The sequence below is a fragment of the Fundulus heteroclitus genome, chromosome 13 (genome assembly GCF_011125445.2).
Source record: "Fundulus heteroclitus isolate FHET01 chromosome 13, MU-UCD_Fhet_4.1, whole genome shotgun sequence".
Classification (NCBI taxonomy): domain Eukaryota; kingdom Metazoa; phylum Chordata; class Actinopteri; order Cyprinodontiformes; family Fundulidae; genus Fundulus; species Fundulus heteroclitus.
Window position 1 is genome coordinate 32,677,613 of NC_046373.1, and position 23,484 is coordinate 32,701,096.

Genomic DNA, 23,484 nt, shown 5'->3' on the forward strand with positions numbered 1-23,484 from the left:
AAGCTTCTTGAGATGACATTTACTGCAGGAAGTTTACATGTAACCTTCAATAAAATATGTTTGGACCTGATGCAGATTTAACAGAAGTCTAAATTGGCTATTGATCTTATATGTTGTATTTTGTGATTGTGTACAGCACTTTGGTCCTGCTGGTGTTTAAAGTGCTTTATAAATAAAATTGGTATGGTATGGCATCTTCTAGCTTTTTTTAAAGACTGTTAATTTTAAACCTAATAACAGGCCCAGGTCCTAGTAAAAGGTTTGAAAGAAGCCCTCTGGGTTAATCTGCAGAAGTAGAACATTTAGATGCATTTGTAACACAAACATGAGCATCTTAGAAGAAGAAAAGTTGACAAAAGAAACCAATGAATGATGTCTTAATGCACCCGTGGAGTAGCATGAGGAACCTTTTTATTGTGACAGTTAATGGACTGAGCACAGAAACAGAACCATTACACAGCACTTGAGCATGATCAAATATCCTTAAGAGCCTCTCTTTAGGCCTTGAGTCCAGTCTGACACCCAAAGGTAATACACTTTTTATGAATTTGTCAGAACTAGCAGGTCCTGTTCATATATCCTTTGATAACATCTTATTGGCCCACTTCTTCACCTGCTGTCCTCATGGATGTCAAACTGTTTGTTGGGTTTGGTGGATTCCAGCATGAGTTCGTACAGCTGGCCGATCTGTTCGTTCTGGAACTGACTGAGCTTCTCTTCGGGCAGGTCTGCTCCGAACATCACGCCACCACTCTGCCTTCCTGCTGACTCCAGTACCTGGGTCTGCAGGGTGTCCTTGTAGTTCTGCAAGAAAGCACAGACAGATTAGTTTGTATACAGTCAACATTAGAGTAACACCTTTGTTTACATTTTATCTGCCCTGTAAATCATTTAAGTGATTCAGCATTTATCCTAAATCAGAGTAGAGGCGTTCTTAAAGGAAAAGCCTGACAAGCAATTATTTATTCCTCTTAAGTTTAAAACTCCCTGTCTTGGACAAAACTAATCCATGTTTACAATAATCTGAGAATGTTACTGCCTCCTACAGATTTCTTCTGTTTTAGCCTTTTTGACGCAATGAAATGTTTGGGATGGGTTAAATTCAGAAGTCAAACTTCATTGGAATGAATGCTGCAATGACAAAGATTATTATTGGTATTAGTAGTAACCTGGACTGAATTGTTCTATAAAGAAATCCCTTCATACACAGTTTATGATTTGTGATCACAGTATTTAGTGATTAACAACCCAGTTTTGCTTCAATCTGTTTGCAGGTTCCATAGTCACCTGGATAGAAGGTGCTCTACATGCCAAATAAAGAACTGAAATCATGCTAGAATAAAGGTTCCATAAATTATAAACTATGTTTTTAAAGAATCTATAATAAAATAATGTAGAACAGATTACTAGATCAATGTGTGCTTCTGTGCTTTTTTGTTTCTCTTGTTGTGTCTCTGTTCTGTCTTCTGTAACCCCAGTCGGTCGAGGCAGATGACCGTTCATACTGAGCCCGGTTCTGCCGGAGGTTTTTTTTTCCCGTTAATGGGTGGTTTTTCTTCCCACTGTCGCTTCATGCTTGCTCAGTATGAGGGATTGCAGCAAAGCCATGTACAATGCAGATGACTCTTCCTGTGGCTCTACGCTTCTCCAGGAGTGAATGCTGCTTGTCGGGACTTTGATGCAATCAACTGGTTCCCTTATATAGGACATTTTTGACCAATCTGTATCTGACCCAATCTGTATAATATGATTGAACTTGACTTTGTAAAGTGCCTTGAGATGACATGTTTCATGATTTGGCGCTATATAAATAAAATTGAATTGAATTGAATTGAAATTATAATCAATAAACAGTCATCAGGTTTAGGTTTGACTTCAGTTGAAAGAGGATGAAAGAGAGCACAGACACTTAGCTCAGCTATGTGTTTAGGAGCAAAACGAGGTTAAACACTTAAAGAGGGCCAGCTGGATCAGCTGTAGGAGAATATGAAGTTATTGGTAGCAGTAACTTAGCCCATGCCTAAGCCTATAGCAGCGCGACTACAGCGATAGCTCAGGATAAGCTAAGCCACTTGTTAAAAAGGAAAGTTTTAATCCTGGTCTTAGACGTAGACAGGGTGTCTGCCTCACAGACTAAAACTGGGAGTTGGTTTCACAGGAGAGGAGCCTGTTAGCTAGTGTCCGTCCCACAATGGAACAAAAAAGACCAAAGCATACATTTTCTAAATGTTTTTGTTTAACAAACCTTGGCGCCTGTTCTGTATCTAAAAGGAATAACGTGTCGTATTGTCAATATGAAAGTTAGTGAGAAAGTTCAGAAAAGGGTATTTTGGTCATCATCATACTGTCTGTGTGTAGACCATTCTAATTATGCAGAACTACGTAAACTTACAGGTACAATTTCTGAGGAATTCCCACTGAACAAATTGGCACAGATAGGAAATCACCTAGGAAAGCAAATGCTGTAAAGCGTAAGGTGAGCTACCTGTACTAAGGATCCCCATACAGAAGTGTTCTTTTTGCACAAACAACCTTTCTTGTCAACCTGAGTACATACGAGTTGAGTCAAAGCTGAAATGCCTGATATGACTCATCATTTGAGCAACTCTATGGCCACCCCCATGTGCTCCTGTCCCTGTTCCATCCATCATCTAAGTCAATGTCTGCTGTTTGCCCATTCACAGAGCATCTTGGGCTTGGAGAGCTCTCCCTATGAGCAACAACAAGCTTATTTATCTGAAAGGCTCCTTCCTGCACATAATGTGATTATGTTGAATACTTGCCAAACGGGAAGAGAGGGAGGGTCAAAGCCTAAAGAAATCATCCAAGATTTGTCTCAGACTTTTTGTGGTTACAGTGGCTGGACGCAGATCTAAACACATTGCCATGGAGGAAGTTTTGGTCTTTGTTTAGCAAAAAAAAAAAAAAGAAAAAAGAAAGAAAAAAAGAAAAGACTAACAAAAATCTGGGGATCACTTAAGCTATACAACACAGACCAGGTAGGCCCTTCGGCTTCTGCCATAAAGATGGTATTTTTTTTCTAGGGTTGCTAACTGCTGAAAAAGCCAAGTCAGTGTGACTGGTGAGCAGTCTGCATGTGCTGCATGTGCAGCAGATGAAACAGCAGACACTGTGTGATGCTACCAATACAATATAAACCAAAACTCCTGAGGAATGTTTCTGACATTATGTTGAACACCATGGGGAATTGTTTTAGGAAGGAGAAATTCAGGATGGGCAACAATCTCTCAAAAAGTGGATTTCCCAAACGTTAGATTTCACAAAGATGGCTTTATTTTATATAAAAGAAAACAGAACCCGTGGCATCTAAACAAACCTCTGGAACAAGGCCCTGAGAACAGATATGGCCAAAAGTGAAGATGTTAAGCCAAACTTCAGAGGACACATATAGTGTCACTCAGTCATATTCAATTCATTAGAATATGCATTTCTAAGAGGCTTGTTTGTCAGATAAAACATTCTTTTTGAAAAAAAACAAACGTATCTTTAAGCCCGTATTAAAAACACATTCATTAAGCCCCCATTTATGCATGAAACTTGTTGCAATTTTATTGGTCGGATGCAATATTCTAATCTTAAATGGGGTGTTTTTTATTAGCAGCAGGCAGGGAATAAATCATAATTAACAGAAGTAAAGGCTTCAAAACATCATCAGTCTGTGTTAATCTAGATTGTTTTTCCCTTAGTAAACCGAGCTGCTAAAATAAATGCAATATTTTAGAATATTCTAATTGATAATATTCTATTGAATATGACTGTATGGGGAAAGCCACTTATGGCTGATCAGCACCAGAACCTTAGTGTCATACAAATCAGAGGAAAGCTTTAATTTCATCCCCAGAACCTGAGACCTTTGGAGCTACACTCTTCTTTGTCTTAAAGCATTCATTACTGACCAAAAGCTCGTTTCTCCAACAGCTGAAGCTTGGACAACATGTAGCCAGTTCCAAACACAGCAGCAAATGTATAAAATAATGCCTGGAAGAACTAAATTAAGCAATCAATCAAATCCCTGAACATAAAACATGCTGTGGTGGAAAGATTAGGGAACTTGTCTAAATAAATACCACAGATCTCAGTAAAATCAAACTAACTACAGAAGGATGGCTACAGAACAATGGATCAGAAAGTTTCAAATGATATCTGCCTCAGGTGATTGTACAGGCTTAGAGTCTGGTTGAAAAATAATGACACCCTGTTAAGCCAATCATATTGCTGTTCATCTGAGATTTTTCATTCACCTTACTTTCAGACCTGTTGGAGACCATGTGATTATTTTTTATCCCACACATTGAACCTTTTAGTTAATCAGATTTCTATTCTGCATCATTTCAAAGTGTTTTCCTGGATGAACTGATGGCCATTCCCTCACTGGGTAATAGCCAACATTGTCCTTTCTCCTTTATTTCTCATTTTTCTGTGCGTCTGTTTCGGGAGAGCCTGTTTGGCCAATTGGAGGTGATTTATTTGGCTCGTTCCCACGGGTACCTCTGAAATAAATGGATTAAACACTGAACGTTCATGCCATGTAATCCTATTTTGGGTCTCGCTCTTTATTCATTTCTGCTCCTCTGTTCCTCTCTGAGAAAGCAGAAGATAAAGTGGAAGGTTTTCCTCGTGTAGTTCTTTTTCCTTTTAACTTTACATAGGGGAAAGTGGAGTTTTTTTCTGATTGTAGCCTGTGCTATTGTTGGAAACCTGCATTTATTTGACCTGGTGAGGGTGAAGCCAATAATGCAACAAGGACTGTGCTCATAAAGATTTGCAAATCAGGCAGCGACTTAATGTAACTAGAAAGATTAAAAAAATTATTCAGGGGACTGTCCCTCTGAGCATCACTGTATGCACGACGGTCAGTAATTTCGGTCTCATTTGAAGATCCCATAAGACATCTTGATCTCCAGTGAATCTTTTTTTTTTTCTCCTCCAACAGCTATGAACACAAACAGCTTTATTTAGAAGGACTTAAAATTAATTGTGAATTTGGAGATTAAATCATCTAACGGTATACTGTATACATATCCCCAATAAATATGAGTAGGACCCTTAATATTATTATCAGCATGACTGGAAAAGCGCTATATAAGTTCAGTCCATTTACCATTTTTACCATTTATTATGGACCAGTTTCTGGGTTCATAAGAGGGGCTGCTAGTAAAATCTACACAACACACATGAGAAAGGGACACAAGACACTTTATTTAATCCGAATACATTTTAATCAGATCGTGAAATGTTTGCATGTAAGCATAGCTATTGAAAGCTAACTTTACCAATTAATTAGTTCCACTATTGGCTCAGTAAGCTAGCCTGTGTTCTGTTTAACAGGCACGCTGCTCTAAACTCTTAGCTTTCAAACTGAAAATACTCCGCTCTATAACTTTCACAACAGATGAAACAGGTAGGGGAGGGGTGCACTGTACATTTTTTAAAAGTATACCTTAAATCGTTAACCAGCCCATGTCAAACCTCAGCTGCTAACAGTACACATCGGGTTTGGGTATGAAGAGCAGTTAACCGTCGCCAAATATTATGCAGGGTGGGATCACTTGAAATATAATATTCCGCCTAATATTCTGTCCAGGAAGTATTTTGCTATTGCAATATAGCACATACTAATCGATAGATAGATAGATAGATAGATAGATAGATAGATAGATAGATAGATAGATAGATAGATAGATAGATAGATAGATAGATAGATAGATAGATAGATAGATAGATAGATAGATAGATAGATAGATAGATAGATAGATAGATAGATAGATGTACATCTATTTAACAGAGTGAGACACTTCTAAACCTCTAGTTCATCTACATTGTACCTTCCTGCCTAAACAACGGCACTGAAGCCACTCTGCTATCAGAGATGTTTGCTCAAACGTCACACTTCTGGACTCCTAGCAGCTAAACTACACACAAGCTGGATTTTAGTCAAATTTCATTCAATTTGAAATGCAGCATGCAGATATGACAAAAAGCTAACACTCTGCCTGGAACCAGTTCAAATGGACTCTGGGTTTGAAATCCCTCCAAACAGTGTGGCGGTGTGATGAAAGCAATTGCCTCGTCCCCAAAGACAGGGACCTCTTAGGATTCCAGCTGCAATCATCGTCTACTTGATTAGATAAATTACCTGCAGATGGGTAATTTTGCATTTCCCAGTTGTCCATGATTATCATAGAGAACAATAGCTGTCCCCAACAGTGATGAGGGAGGAACACTTAGACTACTCTATGAGTAGAAATTGTACTGAAGAGGACTTAAGTTTCATTGTAGAACTTAAAGATCAAGAAAGTATTTAACTGACTTTGATTTGTAAGCTAAATAAAGCTAACCTTTCCATAAAACAACTCACCAACTGTTCGACTAATCAGTGACTTCAAGACAAAATTTAGATTCTTAGTCATGTCATCGCAGGAAGTTTGTTAACTCATTACAAAAAGTAAGAAGTCTTAGTTAAAATTTAAAACTAAACTTCCCAAATAATTCTCTATTTCTACCAATAAGGATTCAGGACATTAAGGGCCGCAGACATTTGCTTAATCAAAGCAGTCTTGAGGTCATGCCACTACATTTCCAAGTAATGTGAACATATTTAAAACATTCATATTTAAACAGGGTGCATTTTCTTTTTCCAATGATATGTATAATATTGTTGAGTCATTTTCCATCAGGTCAGGTCTTTCATAGATTGTTTCGTGAGGATGCGCTGCCATCATGTGGTGACAGACTGGTAAAACAAACATGGTATAAACTCACAAGACAACAGAACTAATCTGATGAAGTGGCTACATTCATATTAGTGAGTGCAGAGAGCTAAGTAAAACTAAAACCACCCACCCTGACAGCAGAAACAATGATTAGTGGCACCACAGACCGAGTAACAGGGAGATGCTGTCATCCTGAGGCCAGTGCCTACATCAATCTTTTCTCCTACTGATCAAGTACAGAAGGAAATCTCCTGGCTATGAGATCAGAAAATATTGCATCGATCACAAATCGTAACATACTTTGTTATATGGGCAAATATCATATTGTCATTCAAACAAATCAATATAACATATTGTGACAAAGCTGGTGATTTACACCCCTATTAAATTCTGCAATGTGTTTGTGAAGGAGAACACTTCCGTCCATTAGCAGGTTCTACTCATATAGACTTCCAGTCAAGATTTTAAGTCCTTGCACCAGCCTCAGTCATTTCATATCAGCTAACAAGCTGCAATCTGATGATACGTTTAGGGTCAACAAATCAACGGTAGCCGTTTTAAAGTGCAGTAACATCACACTAGATTAAATTAGCATCGTGTTTGTTGCCACTTTGCTCATTCAACCAAGACATTCGCTTTGCTGCAGCATCTTCTTTCTCGTTTTTTCTTTAGCGACGGATAATTTGTTGCTTTGGGTTTTCTGAAAGACTTGTTTGCTCCAACTCAAAGTTAACAGAAGGTGAAGAAAGCTGCTGTATGTTTTACCGATGCATGACTTTGTCATGCGTTTATAAGGATACAGTAAATGTTACTCCACGCATGCAGCTACAATCTTTAATCCTCCTGCAGATGGTCTTTTTTGTGTGAAGCTGAGATAGTTTCTACGATTCCAGGGAACCGTGTTTAGAGGTTGACGGCTATTCATTTCAATTTTATTTATAATAGCGCCAATTCACAACAGGTTTCCTATCTGAGGAAATCCAGGTTACTGTTTCTTTTATTGCACATACAAGATTCAAGGCAGCCAATTGCTGACGTTCTGAGCGGCGCCACAGAGCAGTGATTCCCATAGGTTGATAATTTACTGTAGTCTTGTACGGTACAGTGTATCTGGTGCCAATCTCTAAACCACAAACATTCCTCAAACTTGAAATCTCTGGTCAGCCCTGGGGCCCATTCTTCGTACGTTGCTTAAAACATCCGAGATCAAATGAGACATCCAAGATGATTTCATCCGGCTGATTGGGTTCTTCCAACACACCTGTTGTTTATGATTAGTATGGCTGGATTGAGTTATCTGAGATAACTGCGCGTTCATGCGTTTGTTTAAAAGGGGAAATGTATAAATAGTAGAAACAATGATCAGCAGCGCTGCTATTGGCTGTTCAGCATGGCCAAAGATCGCCCACAGTTTTTTTCCCAAGCAGAACACGAGCTTTTAATGGAAGGTTATGCCGAATTTGAGTCATTAATTAAAATGACAGGCAACACCTCAAAGTCTGCTAAAGCCAGGAGAGAGGGCTGGCAAAAAGTAGCAGACAAATTAATGCGTAAATACTGTCCATGGTAGATGTTTCTATCACTTTCTACAGTATGAATTTTTGCATTTTAATAATTTCATATTTACTTTGTTCTTTTATGTCAGAGCCTCCACGGGACCCACTAGAACATGGGGACAAGTAAAAGTGAAATACAAGAATATTCTACAAAATAGTAGCCTTTAATTATTATACTGTATTTTAAAAAGCCACTTGTTATGGCAACAGATCCAATAACGGTGTCATTTCTTAGACACTGGAAGTAAACAACGCATGCAAACTGGGAATTTTAACAAAAAATTCTTTATCTATAAAAAAATGAAGTTCTTCTTTTTCCAAGTCATCCACAGCTTACACGGTAAAACTGTATTGCTCCGTGGCTAGATAATCCATCCATAGTTTTTTTCTAATACAATATACGGCTCGACAGGAAGCAAGCCTTTCAAAGTAAAACTAAACTTCACAATAAAATGGCCTGAACAAATCTTCTTACTGAATATGATAAAAATAAAAAGCAAACCATCATACAAATAACTTAAATATTTTTCTATTTATGGCTCTAACACCACTTTTTCCTCCTTAAAAGCCACTGTTAAATGATGTGTTTGTCTGTTTAAAACAGCCACCAAGAAAAATCTCTCTACATTTAGTAGAGAGACAGACAATTAGTAGAGAGACAGGATCCTTTAGTCGGGCTGCGCTAAAGGATCCTGTCTATTGCGCAATACGATTAATTTGAAAAACTCTGAAATTATTCTTGCACCTTCCGCAACAGGTTGCTGTTGTAAAAATGGACATGGCTACGGCAGACTTCCCTATCTCCTCCGCTTATACAGCTGTGATCTAATCCTGTTTACATGAAATAAGCCTGCTCGCAAGCAGGTTTAAGCTGGCGCACATGTTGCTATGACAACAAGTCCAAGATGAGTTTCGAAGAAGCAAACGATCCAAGATCATGCCAAATCGTCAACATTCAAATCCAGCTAACTGAGTTAGCGACGTACGAAGAACGGACCCCAGGTCTGGTAGCTGTTATTTGTTTTTTGGGTTTTTTAACTCAGAGTGGCCACCAGCTTTCATCGTGTCTAGCTTTTCTGTCAAACTCAATTGGCCAGTTAGCGGAGAAGTCACTGAACAGCAGCCGCTTCAGGTGCCATCAGACATAATCCAAACATATTTTCCATTGACGGAATAGCAAAAGTGCTCGACAGTCTGCAGATTTACTGACTGGAACCTGGCCTGCTCCTTTCCTCGACACTTTATGTCCGTAACTGTAGAAAGAGGACTGCCAACACACATTCCCGCATCGTCTCCAGCGCAGATTCAAGTTCCTACACCTTATCCTGATTTGATCAAATCCGCCACAGTCCATGACAGTTTTTTAAGATGCCATTGAAGGCTTCATTGAAGGATGGGATTTCTTATCATTTAATTTCTCACACTTAAAGTGTAACTCACCCCCATGTAAATGCAAAATCTCACCCCCAGTCAAATTTTAAAAACTCCGTCAAAGTGGGCACGGATACGGGGGAACGGAAGGGGAGCGGGCTGTGTTCAGGATGGGGGGGAGCAAGCTTGATTTGCCATATTGAATCATGGAGAGTGAGCAGAGTTATGCTGGATACCACAGTTCAGTATTTTGAGGATTTTTCACCCCCTTCGTCCCCGGAGGTTGAGGGGAGGGACCCAGTGGGCCAGAGCATTATCAGTTTGAAGTGCTGGCTCAAGGTGCCGACTGAGCAATGACCGAAGCCGGTGCAGCCGAGGCAGTGGAGAACAGATTGGTCCAGTTATGTATTATACTTATTTCCCGCTTTGTAATCCAGGCGGGCTCACCAGCAGCTTTGCGCATCATGATTCATTTGTAGGGATCAAACATGGTTGATCCCTTATTTGCTCTGCCTTCAATATGAGTGAGGGAAGACAGAGAAGGAAGTTTACCGCAGCCGCGGTGATGTTAGTTCTAAGTTGCACAGTGGAGACTCTGCGGCTTCAGCAGCGTCTGCCTCCTGTTCGAGCCGATACAGGGAGGCTGATCTGGGGCTGCCGCTCTCTGTCTGATAGCTGGCTGTGAATATCCAACGTACAACACAAAACTTCCCCACTGTCTCACATCAGCCCCTTCCGAGCTGCCTCAAGACACTAACGGCAGAATTGTTGGTTGCTTTCACATAAATTTGCCAACAACACAAAAAGTTGGTAGATTTGTTTCTAGTTGCTTTTTTGACAGAAAAAAAGTCACTAGAGGGTTTGAAAAGTGCAACAATGCTCGCTAAGAAGGCACAAGATGAAGGGAGCCGCCACCGAAAGCAATGTTAATTCGAAATTCAATGTAAGACCACCGTTTAAGCCAAGGAGAGCGCTACACAGACGATCTTAGACACAAAAGCAGGATTTCAACAAATATGCACACATTTTTCCAAATAATGACCAGAATATGTAGAGAATACTATGATACAACCATCAACAGTTTATTAGCAAAAAAGTTGATTTGGGGGTGAGTTACCCATTAACTCACAAACATCAGCTCTCCCTTTGAAGCACATTTTCTTTTCAGCTCTGCAACATGTTGTGGATTTTCCCTCCCCCAAAGGTTTTAGTCAGAATTTTCCATGTTAAAAACTGTATGCTGAACAAAATTAGACAAAGAAAACCACGTTGTGGATACTGAATCTTTATAGTATACTATCCTGTGGATTTCCAGTAAAAAAAATACAAAAACAAGATCCAATGATGTTGGTGTATGCGTCTTTTATTTATTTATTTTTTAAAATAGGTTTGATTATTCTTGGCTAACAGTGGAGCCTTTATAATAGCCCTACACTACCGTCTGACATGTGACACCTGTGAAGGGCCTGTCATGTCAGCCGTGTATGGGAATCATCGGTGTATTTGCACTCGATGATTTAAGTTTCAGCTAAAGCCAAAAAGATGGACTGTTTAGGAACGATGACTTTTTCCTGCAGTAGAATCTTCTCGAAAGAGACCTCCAGCTGAGGGAAAGAACTTCCAGTGGTTGATGCTCAGCGACCAAACCAACAGCGATGTGATCTAATACTCTGCATCGTTGTAGCCATAGACATAATATAAGAGTAGACGCGTCATTGGTCGGGTTCTGCCTATGCTGCGATGCGTCAGAGCGTCCGCCATGTTGGATGTGGCAAATCTGCAGTTACTCAGTCACTTAAACAGTATCAGAGCAGGGACTTTAATCTCTGAATATACTTTGTATTCGTTGTATTTTTGTTTTTGTAATATTACAAGTTTATTTTCGTATCCCTTTAGCTTCATTCTCCTGAATTTATTCTCCTAAAGAATAAAAATATTTAAAATAATCTAACCTGGCCCTATTACTCCAGGAGTGAAATAATTCTGCAAACTGTAACTATTCTGGAAAAGTTCCCCCTTAATTCTCATAATATGACGTTTTTCTCATAACATTATCACTTTTTTTTTTTTTTACATTTAAAGGTTCACATGTGACACGGTTTTGTGAAATAATGAAGACCACAATGTTTAGATTTAACAAATTGATCCTTATATTCATAACACACACACACACATTATATATATATATATATATATATATATATATATATATATATATATATATATATATATATATATTAGTACACTTTAGTGTGTCCAGTTATGAAACATGGCACAGCCTTTGTTTATAGAAGGCAGATACAGGAATGAGGCATCTTCTCTGACACAATAATAGAACTCAACTTTTTTCTGCCACATACAATATGGCGGTGAAGTTGACGTGCGAACCTGCGCCCTATGACGCGTCTACGTATATGATGTCTGTGGTTGTAGCCTTAAATACAGCTGTGACGCGTTCACGTCCGGAGCTGATATAGCAGCGTGTACGTGAAAGAGTCAGTAACAATGGTCACTTTTCACAGCTACAATGATGTTTCGCATGAAATATAAAGTTGAATTTTTAGGTGAAGGTAGGATCAATCATGCTCGGGCTGCAAATGCCTCCTTCATCTTTTTAACAGTGTCGCATTGCTGATTTGAGGGACTGTGGAGAACCCAGTGAGGAAAGTGTTTCAGAGCTGCTGCCTCTGGCTCGGTGCTGTTACCTCCCACTCTGCCAGGAAGCTCTTCGCCTCCTCTGGAGCTGCCTGCTTGTGTCTCCTGAACTCCTCCTTCACATACTGATCACCGAGGGCCCTCAGGTGGATGGGCAGGAAGCGGTGCAGGACCAGGATCCTCTTGTACAGGGAGCGGATTCTGGAGACGTGAGCCGACGCTGCCATCGAACCGGACCGGTTTCTGTCTAGGCGTTCAGAGCTCTGGCCACCAGCACCAGACCTGGGACTCTCATAACGAGTACACAGGACAGCCTCGACAAGGACACTCAAAAGTCAACGAGCTCTTGTTTATCCGGGATTTTGTCTTCTTCTCGTGTTTAATGGTGGATTACAATACAGTATTAAGTAAATACTGCCACCTACCGTCCAGGGGGTTCATTTTTCTTCTTTAGGTTTTACAGAGGTTTGTAACCAACTTAAAGGAGCATTACTGTGGAGGACCAATCCTGGCATGATTTAGAATATATTCAGAAATAAATAAATGATTCAATAAAAATAACTACAGGGCCAAAAAGTGGCTAAAACATAAAATTGTGTGCAACAAAATATTAAATACATGACATTTATTCAATAGTTGATCTGAATTATGGCGGGATTGGTCCTCGACAGTTGAAGAGTCACAGTGACAGTTTAAATTAATTAATGGTGTGCTTCAACATAGGAAAATTAAATCATTTATTAAATCATGAAATAACTATATCCACTTGTTAAAACAAAATCAATGTATTTAATTGAGGCAATTGAAGCTAGTTATTTATGTAATAAATTGTATATTTCTTTCCATAGATTTATGGCCTATTTAAATCATTATTTCATAAATTATTTATTTATATATTTATTGTATTTTTTATAAATTAATTGTGTGTTCAGTTTCAATGTTAATAAATTATTTACATATTTAAATAATTATTTCATACGTTATTTATTTATTGTGAAGTGGCACTCATCACCCTCCATACCCAGGAAGTGTTGTCAGTGCATTCAACATGGATATTATTATGTCTTGTTTTGTGTCTGTGTGTAATAGGTGAATTCTGAAACTTTTGAAAATCCATCCACCCAGCAGAACACTACAGGATGCTGACACATATCTGCTGGAGGCGCCTCGCTCTGGGTGACACAAACGAGGGGACCAGTCCTTTTCTGCTGCTGGCCCAACAGCCTGGAATAGTCTTCCCTTTCAGCTGTGCGCCATCTTTGACCTGGTCTTGTTCAAAGCTAAACTTAAGACCCATTTAGGGCTTTTGATGTTTAATTTTTAGTACTTCTGTATTCTTTAGTCTTTTTATGAAATAAAATCCTCTTCTGTTTAGCTAAAGTCCATTTCAAAAGAGCTTCTTTCCTTAGAGCGTTTAAAAAAAAAACTCCAATACACAACAGTTGCAAGAAATCAATGCACTTTATAGGGAACATCTGACACAGCTGCTTTGTATGTTCCTTTTCGTATGGACAAGAAATTATATACATATTTTTTGGTTTAAGATTATTGTGCTTCAATAAAGGATTAATTTAGTTAAAGGCTTTTGCACCATACGTAAAATACCTCCAAGTCACATAACGACCAACAGCTAATTTAGAAATGGTTCTATTTACTAAATGCCACATTAATGAGAAGTTTCAATGGCACAATTTTAATTATATTCTTCAAACATTACTTTCTATTATGGTTGTATTTTAACTACTAATATGATTGAACTTGACTTTGTAAAGTGCCTTAAGATGACATGTTTCATGAATTGGCGCTATATAAATAAAATTGAATTGAATTGAATTGAACTAGCACTGTTCTTTTGTGCTCTGTATTTATTTTGTTTGACTTTGTCAAGCACCCTTAAGTCAGTGCTAGACTTATTTGGAAGATGCTTTATAAATAAAGTGTATTATTAATATGGTAACATAATGACAATAAAGATGCTTGATTGTTATTTATTCATGTATTCATTGGTTGCAACTGGACTTGTTTCACAGTCTCTTAGCTGCTTCAGCAGCATCTTTAACAAGCTCCATAGCTTTTCTTCTGCAGTAGATTTGCCCTTTTCAAACCAAAACCTGTTCATCTCTAGAAGACAGAGCCCATTTTCTTCCTGAACTCTTTGATGGCTGGACATTCCCATGCTGTTTATGCTTGCTTACAATAGTTTGAACTTGTGGATGTGGCACATTCAGGTATCTTGAAATTGAACCAGACTCGTACAGGTTCCCACTACTCTTACTGAGCTCTTGGCTAATTTGTTTTTAATTCCCATGATGTCATACAAGTAAGCATTAATTACATCAATGTGGCATTTAGCAAAAAGACCATTTCTAAATTAGCTGTTGGTCGTTATGTGACTCGGAGATATTTTACGTACGGTGCAAAAGCCTTTAACTAAATTAATCTTTTATTGAAGCACAATAATCTTAAACCAAAAACTATGTATATAATTTCTTGTCCATACGAAAAGGAACATACAAAGCAGCTGTCAGACTTTCCCTATAAAGTGCATTTATTTCTTGCAACTGTTGTGTATTGGAGTTTCTTTAAATGCTCCAAGGAAAGAAGCTCTTTTGAAATGGACTTTAGTTGAAAGGAAGAGGGTTTTATTTCAACTGAGCACATATTAAAATAACAGATCTATGCTTCAGTCTGGGGGGGATTTGAAGCCAAATGCAAGTTTCTCCAAAGTCGTATGGACACAGCCCCTCTCCATAGGCTTAGAAACAACACAGACACAGAGTTTCCCACATCTGGCTTTGTTACCCTACATTCAGCTCTATCTGGGGAACGTGTCTCCGCCTCTTGTGAAGCCCAGAGTTTACTATGTTTACTTACAAAGCATTATGAGCCCTAAGCACAGACCAACATCTGTTTCTTTTTTTCCCCCTTTTTTTCCTTTCCTTTTTTCCAATATCTGTTTCTGACAAACACTCTTTGCTCAGAGCACAGGCAGAACTGCTAATAAATTCATACAAGTGAGGAAAATATGTCAACCCATCATTTATCCTGCAGACACTATAAAACAGTGTTTGTTTCCCGTTACAGGAGGATGTAGATAAGAAATAATCCTCCTTAAATATATAAAGAGGCAAAAGTAAATGGTACAGATGACTTTTAAATTAAACAGTGACTCATTATGTTTTTATCTATCTAGATTCACCCTAAGCAAGCAATGCACTTTAATAAACTGATCCTGTTCAGCTAAAAGAACATTTTCACATTTATTGTTTTGTAGCCTATCATCCAGCACAGACATTTTCAGCACAATAAAAGTTGTACATAAGTACATCTGAGTGGAATGGAATGAATAATCGAAAGACATAGAAAAGAAACCTTTAAAATACAGAAGGAATGAAGTTTAGAACAAACCCTTGCTGCTGTTTTAGGTGTCATATCGTTTCCCTGATGACTTTTGAGCGCATTGCTCTGGCTTGCCGGTGGCCTAAACAAGATTGGACTTTTCGTCTTATTCTATTGCTCACTGGTAAAGCAAGAGGTGCATATATTCATATGGATATGGATGACTCTCTAGACTATGATAAAGTTAAAGCAGCCATCCTTCAGAAATATGATATCAACCCTGAGACATACAGACAAAGATTCCGCTCCTTGGATGTAAAGCCAGATGAGAGCCCAAGAGAACTGTATGCCCGTTTGAAGGAGTTGTATGGGAAGTGGATCAAACCAAAGGGAAAAACTGTTCAAGAGATTGGTGAAATTGTGATTCTGGAACAATACTTGAGAATGTTGTCTCCTGAGTTACAGGTCTGGATAAAAGAACATAACCCAGATTGTGCTGAGAAGGCTGCACACTTGGCTGACGTGTTTGTGGCAGCAAGGAGAAAAGGGCAGCCTTGGAAAATGAGGGATGGTCAGAAATCTACACCTGATTACCCAAGAGCTGGTGTGAGTAGACATCTAAAGAACCAGCCACTCACTATGCCCACAGGAGCCTCAGCCAAAACTGTGATTTGTTATTTGTGTGGAATGGAGGGTCATACAAAACCAAAGTGTCCTAGGAGCTCTGCAAAAATAACTCAAATGTGTTTTGTGCCCAGACAGACTGAACCTAAAGTGGAGTTTCAGAATGATTTAAAAATGACATCAGTGAAGCTTAATGGTAATACACTGAAAGCTATTATTGATTCAGGAAGTACCCAAACACTTGTGCACAGAAATTTTGTACCTCCAAATAAAGTCAATGTCTTTGAGACAATCCCTGTTCGTTGTGTTCATGGGGATGAGAAGCCATATCCAACGGCAGATGTATATATTAAGGTACAAGGACAAAGTTACCTTTTAACTACTGGCGTTGCAGAGAATCTGCCATTTCCTGCTATACTGGATCGAGATCTACCTGTGTTGTTCGACTTGCTCAATTCTAGTCAGACATGTAATGTTGTGGTAACCAGAGCTCAAGCCACGAGAAAAGAGGAACTTTCACATACACTTAGTGCCCTGCCTTTTTATAATGTAGACTTGGAGACAGAACCAGGAAAATCTCGCAAGTCACGTAGACAAAAGAGGCAGGATGAATTCCAAAACACTCCTAAATTATCCTCTACTGAGCCAGAGTTGCCTTTGGGTTTTAAAATCCCCAACAACATTACTGAAATGCAACATGATGATCCAACGCTAGCATGTCTTTTTCAGAGAGCAGGAAAACAAAGGTCTGCGCAAGATTTCAGCAACATGGAGAAGTTTTTCCTAAAGAATGGCATTCTTTACCGTCAGCAGGGGTCAGCATTGCAGCTGGTGGTTCCCAAAGCAGTCCAGGAGATAGTGCTATCTCTTGGGCACTCCGTTCCATGGGCTGGCCACCTTGGAAAACATAAGACCATTGCCAGCATCAAAAAATACTTTCACTGGCCTGGATTACAGGCAGATGTGGCCATGTTTTGTAAAAGCTGCCCTCAGTGCCAAAAATCCTCTCTGAAACTCCCCTCCAGAGCTCCTCTCCAGCCTTTACCAATCATTAGCACTCCATTTGAATGGCTAGGAATGGACATTGTAGGCCCTCTGTAAAGAAGTAAAGCAGGCAACCATTACATGTTGGTTATTACGGACTATGCCACAAAATATCCTGAAGTCTTTCCTTTGAGGTGCATAAAAGCTAAAGCAGTTGCTTTCTGTCTGGTGCAGCTCTTCTCAAGGGTTGGGTTCCCAGAGGAAATTCTTACTAATTGTGGAACTAACTTCATGTCCAGTCTGTTAAAACAGGTGTACTGGCTTCTGGGAATCAAAAGCTTAAAGACAACTCCATATCATCCTCAGACTGATGGCCTCACTGAGAGATTCAACCAGACTTTGAAGCAGATGCTGCGTAAGTTTGTCAATGAAACGGACACCGACTGGGATCAATGGCTACCTTACCTTCTCTTTGCTTATAGTGAAGTACCACAGACCTCAACAGGTTTTTCACCTTTTGAACTGTTGTACAGCCATGAAGTAAGGGGTCCCCTTTCTCTGCTGAGGAGAACTTGGGATGGTGACAAGGAACAGTCCAAAACTGTTAATGTGGCATCTTATGTTGTCCAGATGCGTGAGCGTCTGGAAAATATGACAGAACTGGTGCAAGCTCATATGGCAGAAGCATAACAGCACCAGAAGGCCTGGTATGATCAGTCAGCCAGGCAGAGGTCCTTTAGTCCTGGCCAAAGAGTGCTGGTGCTCATTCCAAGTGATGACAGCAAACTGCTAGCAAAATGGCAGGGGCCATATGAGATCCAAAAGAAACTGGGACAGACAACATACCAGGTGGCCATTCCATATCAGCCCCGCTCCAGCAGAGTATTACACATCAACCTGCTAAAAGGAGTGGGTGGAGAGGCCAAAAACGGCGGAAGTCTTATTGATCCAAGATGTTCAGGAGGATGAGGAAGTGGAGGAGCAGTATCTGCCAGCACCCATCCCTCAAGACCTGGACCTCAACCACCTCTCTAAAGTAGAGCAGACTCAGGTGAGAAATCTGTGTAATTCAGAAGTATTCCAGCAGAACCCTGGTAGAACTGACATTGTAAAGCATGATGTTGTGCTAAAAGATGGAGCTGTTGTGAGACGAATGAGTTACAGAATACCTGAGCGTCTGCTGGTTTTCGCTGAGGGAGGAGGTTGACCTGATGCTGTCACTGGGAATCATCGAACCATCAAGAAGCGAGTGGTGCAACCCGGTGGTCCTGGTTCCGAAGAAAGATGGCAGCATACGTTTTTGCATAGATTTTAGGCACCTGAATACAATATCCCAGTTTGACTCTTATCCAACACCCCGCATTGACGACATGGTTGAGCGCCTGGGCAAGGCCAAATATCTAACCACCATAGATCTCTGTAAGGGATACTGGCAGGTACCACTCACAGAGCCCTCAAGGGACCTGACGGCCTTCCGGACCCCTTGGGGCCTCTTTCAGTTTACAGTAATGCCTTTTGGGCTGCATGGTGCCCCGGCTACATTCCAGAGACTGATGGATCAGGTGCTATCTGACGTGTCTGCTTTTGCCGCATCTTACTTGGATGACATTGTTATTTTCAGTTTAACCTGGGAAGAACATCTTCAACATCTGGAGAAAGTGTTGGAGCGTCTCAAGTCTGCTGGTTTGACTGTTAATCCATCAAAGTGTGTGTTTGCCAAAGCAGAAACTCAATATCTTGGATTTGTAATTGGAAATGGAGTGATAAAGCCTCAGGTGGATAAAATTGCTGCCATTGAGTCATGTCCCCTGCCAGGGACAAGAAAGCAATTAAGATCATTCTTAGGGATGGCAGGGTTCTATCACCGCTTTATTCATAATTTCTCTGCCAGGGCCGCTGCTTTGACAGATCTGACTGGCTCCCGGAGTCCAAACAAAATCCACTGGACTGAGGAGGCTGTAGCAGCTTTTCAGGATCTGCAGGGATCACTCAGTAAGAGCCCAGTTTTACATAGCCCTGAGTTCGATAAACTGTTTATCCTGCAGACTGATGCCTTGCAAAGAGGATTGGGAGCAGTTCTGTTGCATTGACTGTCGCTGCGCAGGAATTACGGCCGCCATCTTGGGGCGGTTGACCTGCTACCCAATCCTGCTGATTCAAGCTGAACACACTAATGATGCCACAGCACTGTGCGGTTCATTTTTGTTTAAATCTAGGGACTATCTACGTCAGGGCTCAAGGGATAACTTTTCACAAGTAAGATGAAATTAAATTGTTTATATTTTTGATTAGAATGTGAGTTTTCTAATAATAGGTAGAGAGATACAGGTCTACACATCAAAGTTTTTGTGACTTAGTCTCTCCAAAATTGCATCTGCTCTGTGAAGGCATCAAAGCGTTGTTAGACATTAGTGAATAAACAGCATATATATATATATATATACACACACACAGTGAACCCTCGCTATATTGCGGTTCACCTTTCACGGTCTCGCTGCTTCATGGATTTGCATTGATGAGCCGTTCATTACAGTTCTCAAAAATAATCGACGGTGGCATGTCAGTTTATAAGAATCTTTTTGCCCAGAAGAAAAAAGAGCGACAACTACCGATAAAACTATATTCTTCTCCCGAAAAAAAACACACCTGCGGCTTTAGAAGAAAAAAACGCTACAGAGCGGAGTCAGGATGCAGCGCCTCAGTCAGAAGAGCAGTGAAATACACGCGAGTCACTATTTGTCCTACTGTACTTTATATTTTTTTAATAATAATTTTTCATTTTCTCCCGTTCTAATCCAAAGACTCGGGTCGCGGTGGGGCGACGCTGATCTTCGCAATTTGAAGCCTTCAGTTCGTATTGATGATTAAAATTATTATTTTACAGCACAGTAGTAGCGTATTTTTTTGGTTAAAGTTGAGTCGTATTGATTCTTTTGAGGGTTTTATGATTTGCGCCTTTTAGATCAGTTTTTAATATGTTTAGTTTTGGCCGTGGAAAATACACTGTCTCAGTGGGGTAATGGTGGGCAACATTGCAGAAGTTGCAGAGAGGTGTGTTAAACTATGGCTCTGCTTTCTGGACTGGACCCTGGGTTGTCAGCATATTGGAGAACTAATAAATCAGGGCAGATTCCTAGAAAGAAGAGTTGTACTATCCAAAGTGGGATGGCTTCCGTCTGTCCGGATCAGATCAGGTTTTCCACAGATAGTTCGCCATTTATCAATGTAGTCCACGTCAAGACACCGCATAAAAGCGGCATTCGACTGGAGGACGCCAGAGTGTTAACCTAGAAGTGGTATGCCTCAGTGGCCACTGTCTCAAGACAGCTTACTTTCCCTGCGCCAACTCTCGCCTTTGTTTCTCCCAGATCATCTCTCGCTCTGATTGCGCTTTGGGCGCCTGCTCTGACTCAGACGTCCCGAGTCAAGCCCTCCGTGCCTCGTTGTCCCGGGCCCCATCACCTCGGCTCCCTTGGTAGTACCAAGCCGGGCTGAGGAATCCCCCACTGGACCTCTCTGGTTCCTCCAGTCCTCTCCAACCATCTACCGAGCCGCTGCTCGGGCCCCTCCACAGATTCCATCTGCCCGCCCACCGGTCACTACATGACCAGCTGCCTCCCTGTGTGGTCTCAAGCTGAGCCTGTCCGTCCACTCTACTCCCCCCGGATAGGTCGTGGTGCCCGGCGGTAAGCGTTTCACCCTCGCTCGCTAATTATCGTTTCCCTCCTGCGTTGTTTAATCCTCTGCCTTTTCCCACAGATCGTGCAAGCTCGTTCACGGCGCTGCCTATGTGTGTCCCCCCGCTGAGTAAAATATGATGTGTCCCTTCATATTTTCTCTGAACTGCTCATTGTCTCCCGAGTGCGATCTGCATGTGGACTAAGCACCTAAAAACCATGACAGACCAACACTCTGGCAAGCCTGACCCATCAGACCCTCTCGCAAGGACACTCTCCTCCCACCAGGAGGATGACGCTAAAATTTCCTATGTCCTACGTCTTTTATCCGGGAGAGCCTTAAGGTGGGCTGAGGCCAGATTTCCCGATTGTCAATCGTTTGGTTACACCTTTAACAATTTCGTACCTTTAACGAGTTCAGAATGGTCTTTTCGACCGAGTCCGATCTGGCACAGCAATCCCGTTCATTGCTGGCAGCCTGGCAGCGCGGTCGTCATGTATCTGACTTCGCTATTGAGTTTCGTACTCTGGCAGCCGCCGCGGGCTGGAAGCAGTGCACTCTCAAAGCCGTGTTTTCCAAGCTCTTGATGAGCCTCATAAGGATGAATTGCCGCGCTTAGAAGAACCTGGCTCGTTAAACGAACTAATCACCCTTGCTATCCGGCTAGATGTTGAAGGAATAGGAGCCGGGGTCGGATGGATAGACCTCTTCGCTTGGCTGGGCTTGTTCCCATCGAGCGTGCATCGCCTAGACCAGCCGCTGCTGATGCTCCTCCCTCTCCTCTGAAACCCATGCAGATTGGCAGGGTTCGTCTTACTCCAGAGGAGAGACGGCAGCGTATGGAAGCTAGATTGTGTATCTATTGCGCTTCACCCGAACACTATATTAGAACTTGCCCAGAGCGACCAAAAGATCAGGTCCGTCGGCTTTAGTGGGTAAGTCGGCAGACCCAGATAAGCTGAGGGGGTAGATCCTGAGGGGGTAGATCCTATACCCCAACCTCACTCATCTGCAGCCCTGGGTTTGGCCACTTCAAGTTCCGTTGTTGTGTTCTCACAATATGGCGAGCAGGTCAATCATACTATAAACAATGCTAGGGCTATTTCCACATGGCTGCTGTATATTTGTAAGTGGAAGGTTTTTGACAACTGGTGCCACTCCAGGAATGTGGATCTGGTGCACTGCCCTGTTTCTGTTCTTCACTTTCTCCTGGAGCTTCTTGACAAGGGTCGGTCCACATGCATGGATAAGGTATATGTCATCGCTATATCCTGCTGGCATGCCAGGGTGGATGATGATATGGTAGGCGATTGCAAGGATGCATCCTTGTTCTTTCGGAAGTGCCCACCCACATGTTCTGTAGTACCTGTGTGGGATGTTTCATTGTAATCCTGTGGTCTTCTCCGTTTAAGTCCTCTGTGGAGTGGGACTTTGAGCACATGTTGAAAAGACTGTGTTTCTCATGGCCATGGCTTTGGAGAAACATGTGGGGCAATGTCAGTCCTTGTCGGTCCATGAGTAAGACAAGGACTGTTGCTGGTAGAACCCTGGTAGCTCTGGTGTTGCAGTGTGGCCTAAGGTAGTGTTCATGCCTAAGATGGCCTCATCCGCAAGCCACTCAATGCCCCTGCACTTTGCCTGCCTTGGGGGCGCTGGTGAACTCCTGTGTTCTGTCCAAGCAATGAAAGTATACATTAGTCTGACTGCTTCTGTGCACCAATCTGTTTCTGTCTGCTATGCAAGACCCCGCAAAGGTCAGGCCCTTTTGAAGCAGCATCTTGCACAATGGGTGGTGGATATGGTGGAGCAGACGTATACTCTACGGGATGCAGAAGTAAATATTATTTCCATTGTTGTTATTATTCTGTACATGTCGTAGGTTGGAGCGATGTACATATGCACATACACATACAAACATACATGTCCACAGTGTGATGGGAGCAGAGAATGGGAACGCTGAGAATGGGTACATGAGGTCGGTGAATTTGATAAAAATTAACATTAAAAATGAACAGTAGAAATTACACTCAATATGCTGAGATTTGATTTGTTAAAGTCATCCAAAACAATGAGCAGGGAATCTGGATGTTATAGGGTAGTTCACGCGTGACGTCAGCGCTACATCCGGGTCCCGCGGGTAGGCAAAAAACAGTACTGTTCTCGTCTACTACATGACAAAACGGGTGATTTAGAGCGTACTTTTAGTTAGTTTATTTTTGGAATCTAAACAATGCCTACGACTTGTTGTGCTCCCGGTTGCACACAGAGGCATTCCAAATCGTCGGATGTACGTTTCTGTCGTTTACCATAGGAGGAAGGACGAAGAAAGAAATGGATATTTTCAATGAAAAGAGCGCAGGCAGACACTCCCAATGGACTGGGGGAGCCATCATACTACGACAGAATTTGCAGTCTACACTTCATCTCCTGTAAATACAACTTAATTCTGTCATTGTCCTACCTAAATAGTGGCGGCGGGGAAGTGGCGATCGCTACACGGGCCGGAGAAGCAGCGGCTGCTGCTGCCGCTTCTCCGCTGCTGT

General features: G+C 41.2%; 1 protein-coding gene across 1 annotated transcript; it reads right to left on the reverse strand.

Moving 5' to 3' along the window:
* Nucleotides 1-370: 370 nt before the first annotated feature.
* Nucleotides 371-12,698, reverse strand: sdhaf3 (succinate dehydrogenase complex assembly factor 3). The gene is made up of 2 exons (XM_012852260.3): nt 12,367-12,698; nt 371-804 (listed from the first exon to the last, which is right to left on the reverse strand). Exons 1-2 carry the CDS (start codon nt 12,541-12,543, stop codon nt 610-612), a joined length of 372 nt encoding a protein of 123 aa, XP_012707714.1. The 5' UTR covers nt 12,544-12,698; the 3' UTR covers nt 371-609.
* Nucleotides 12,699-23,484: the final 10,786 nt, after the last annotated feature.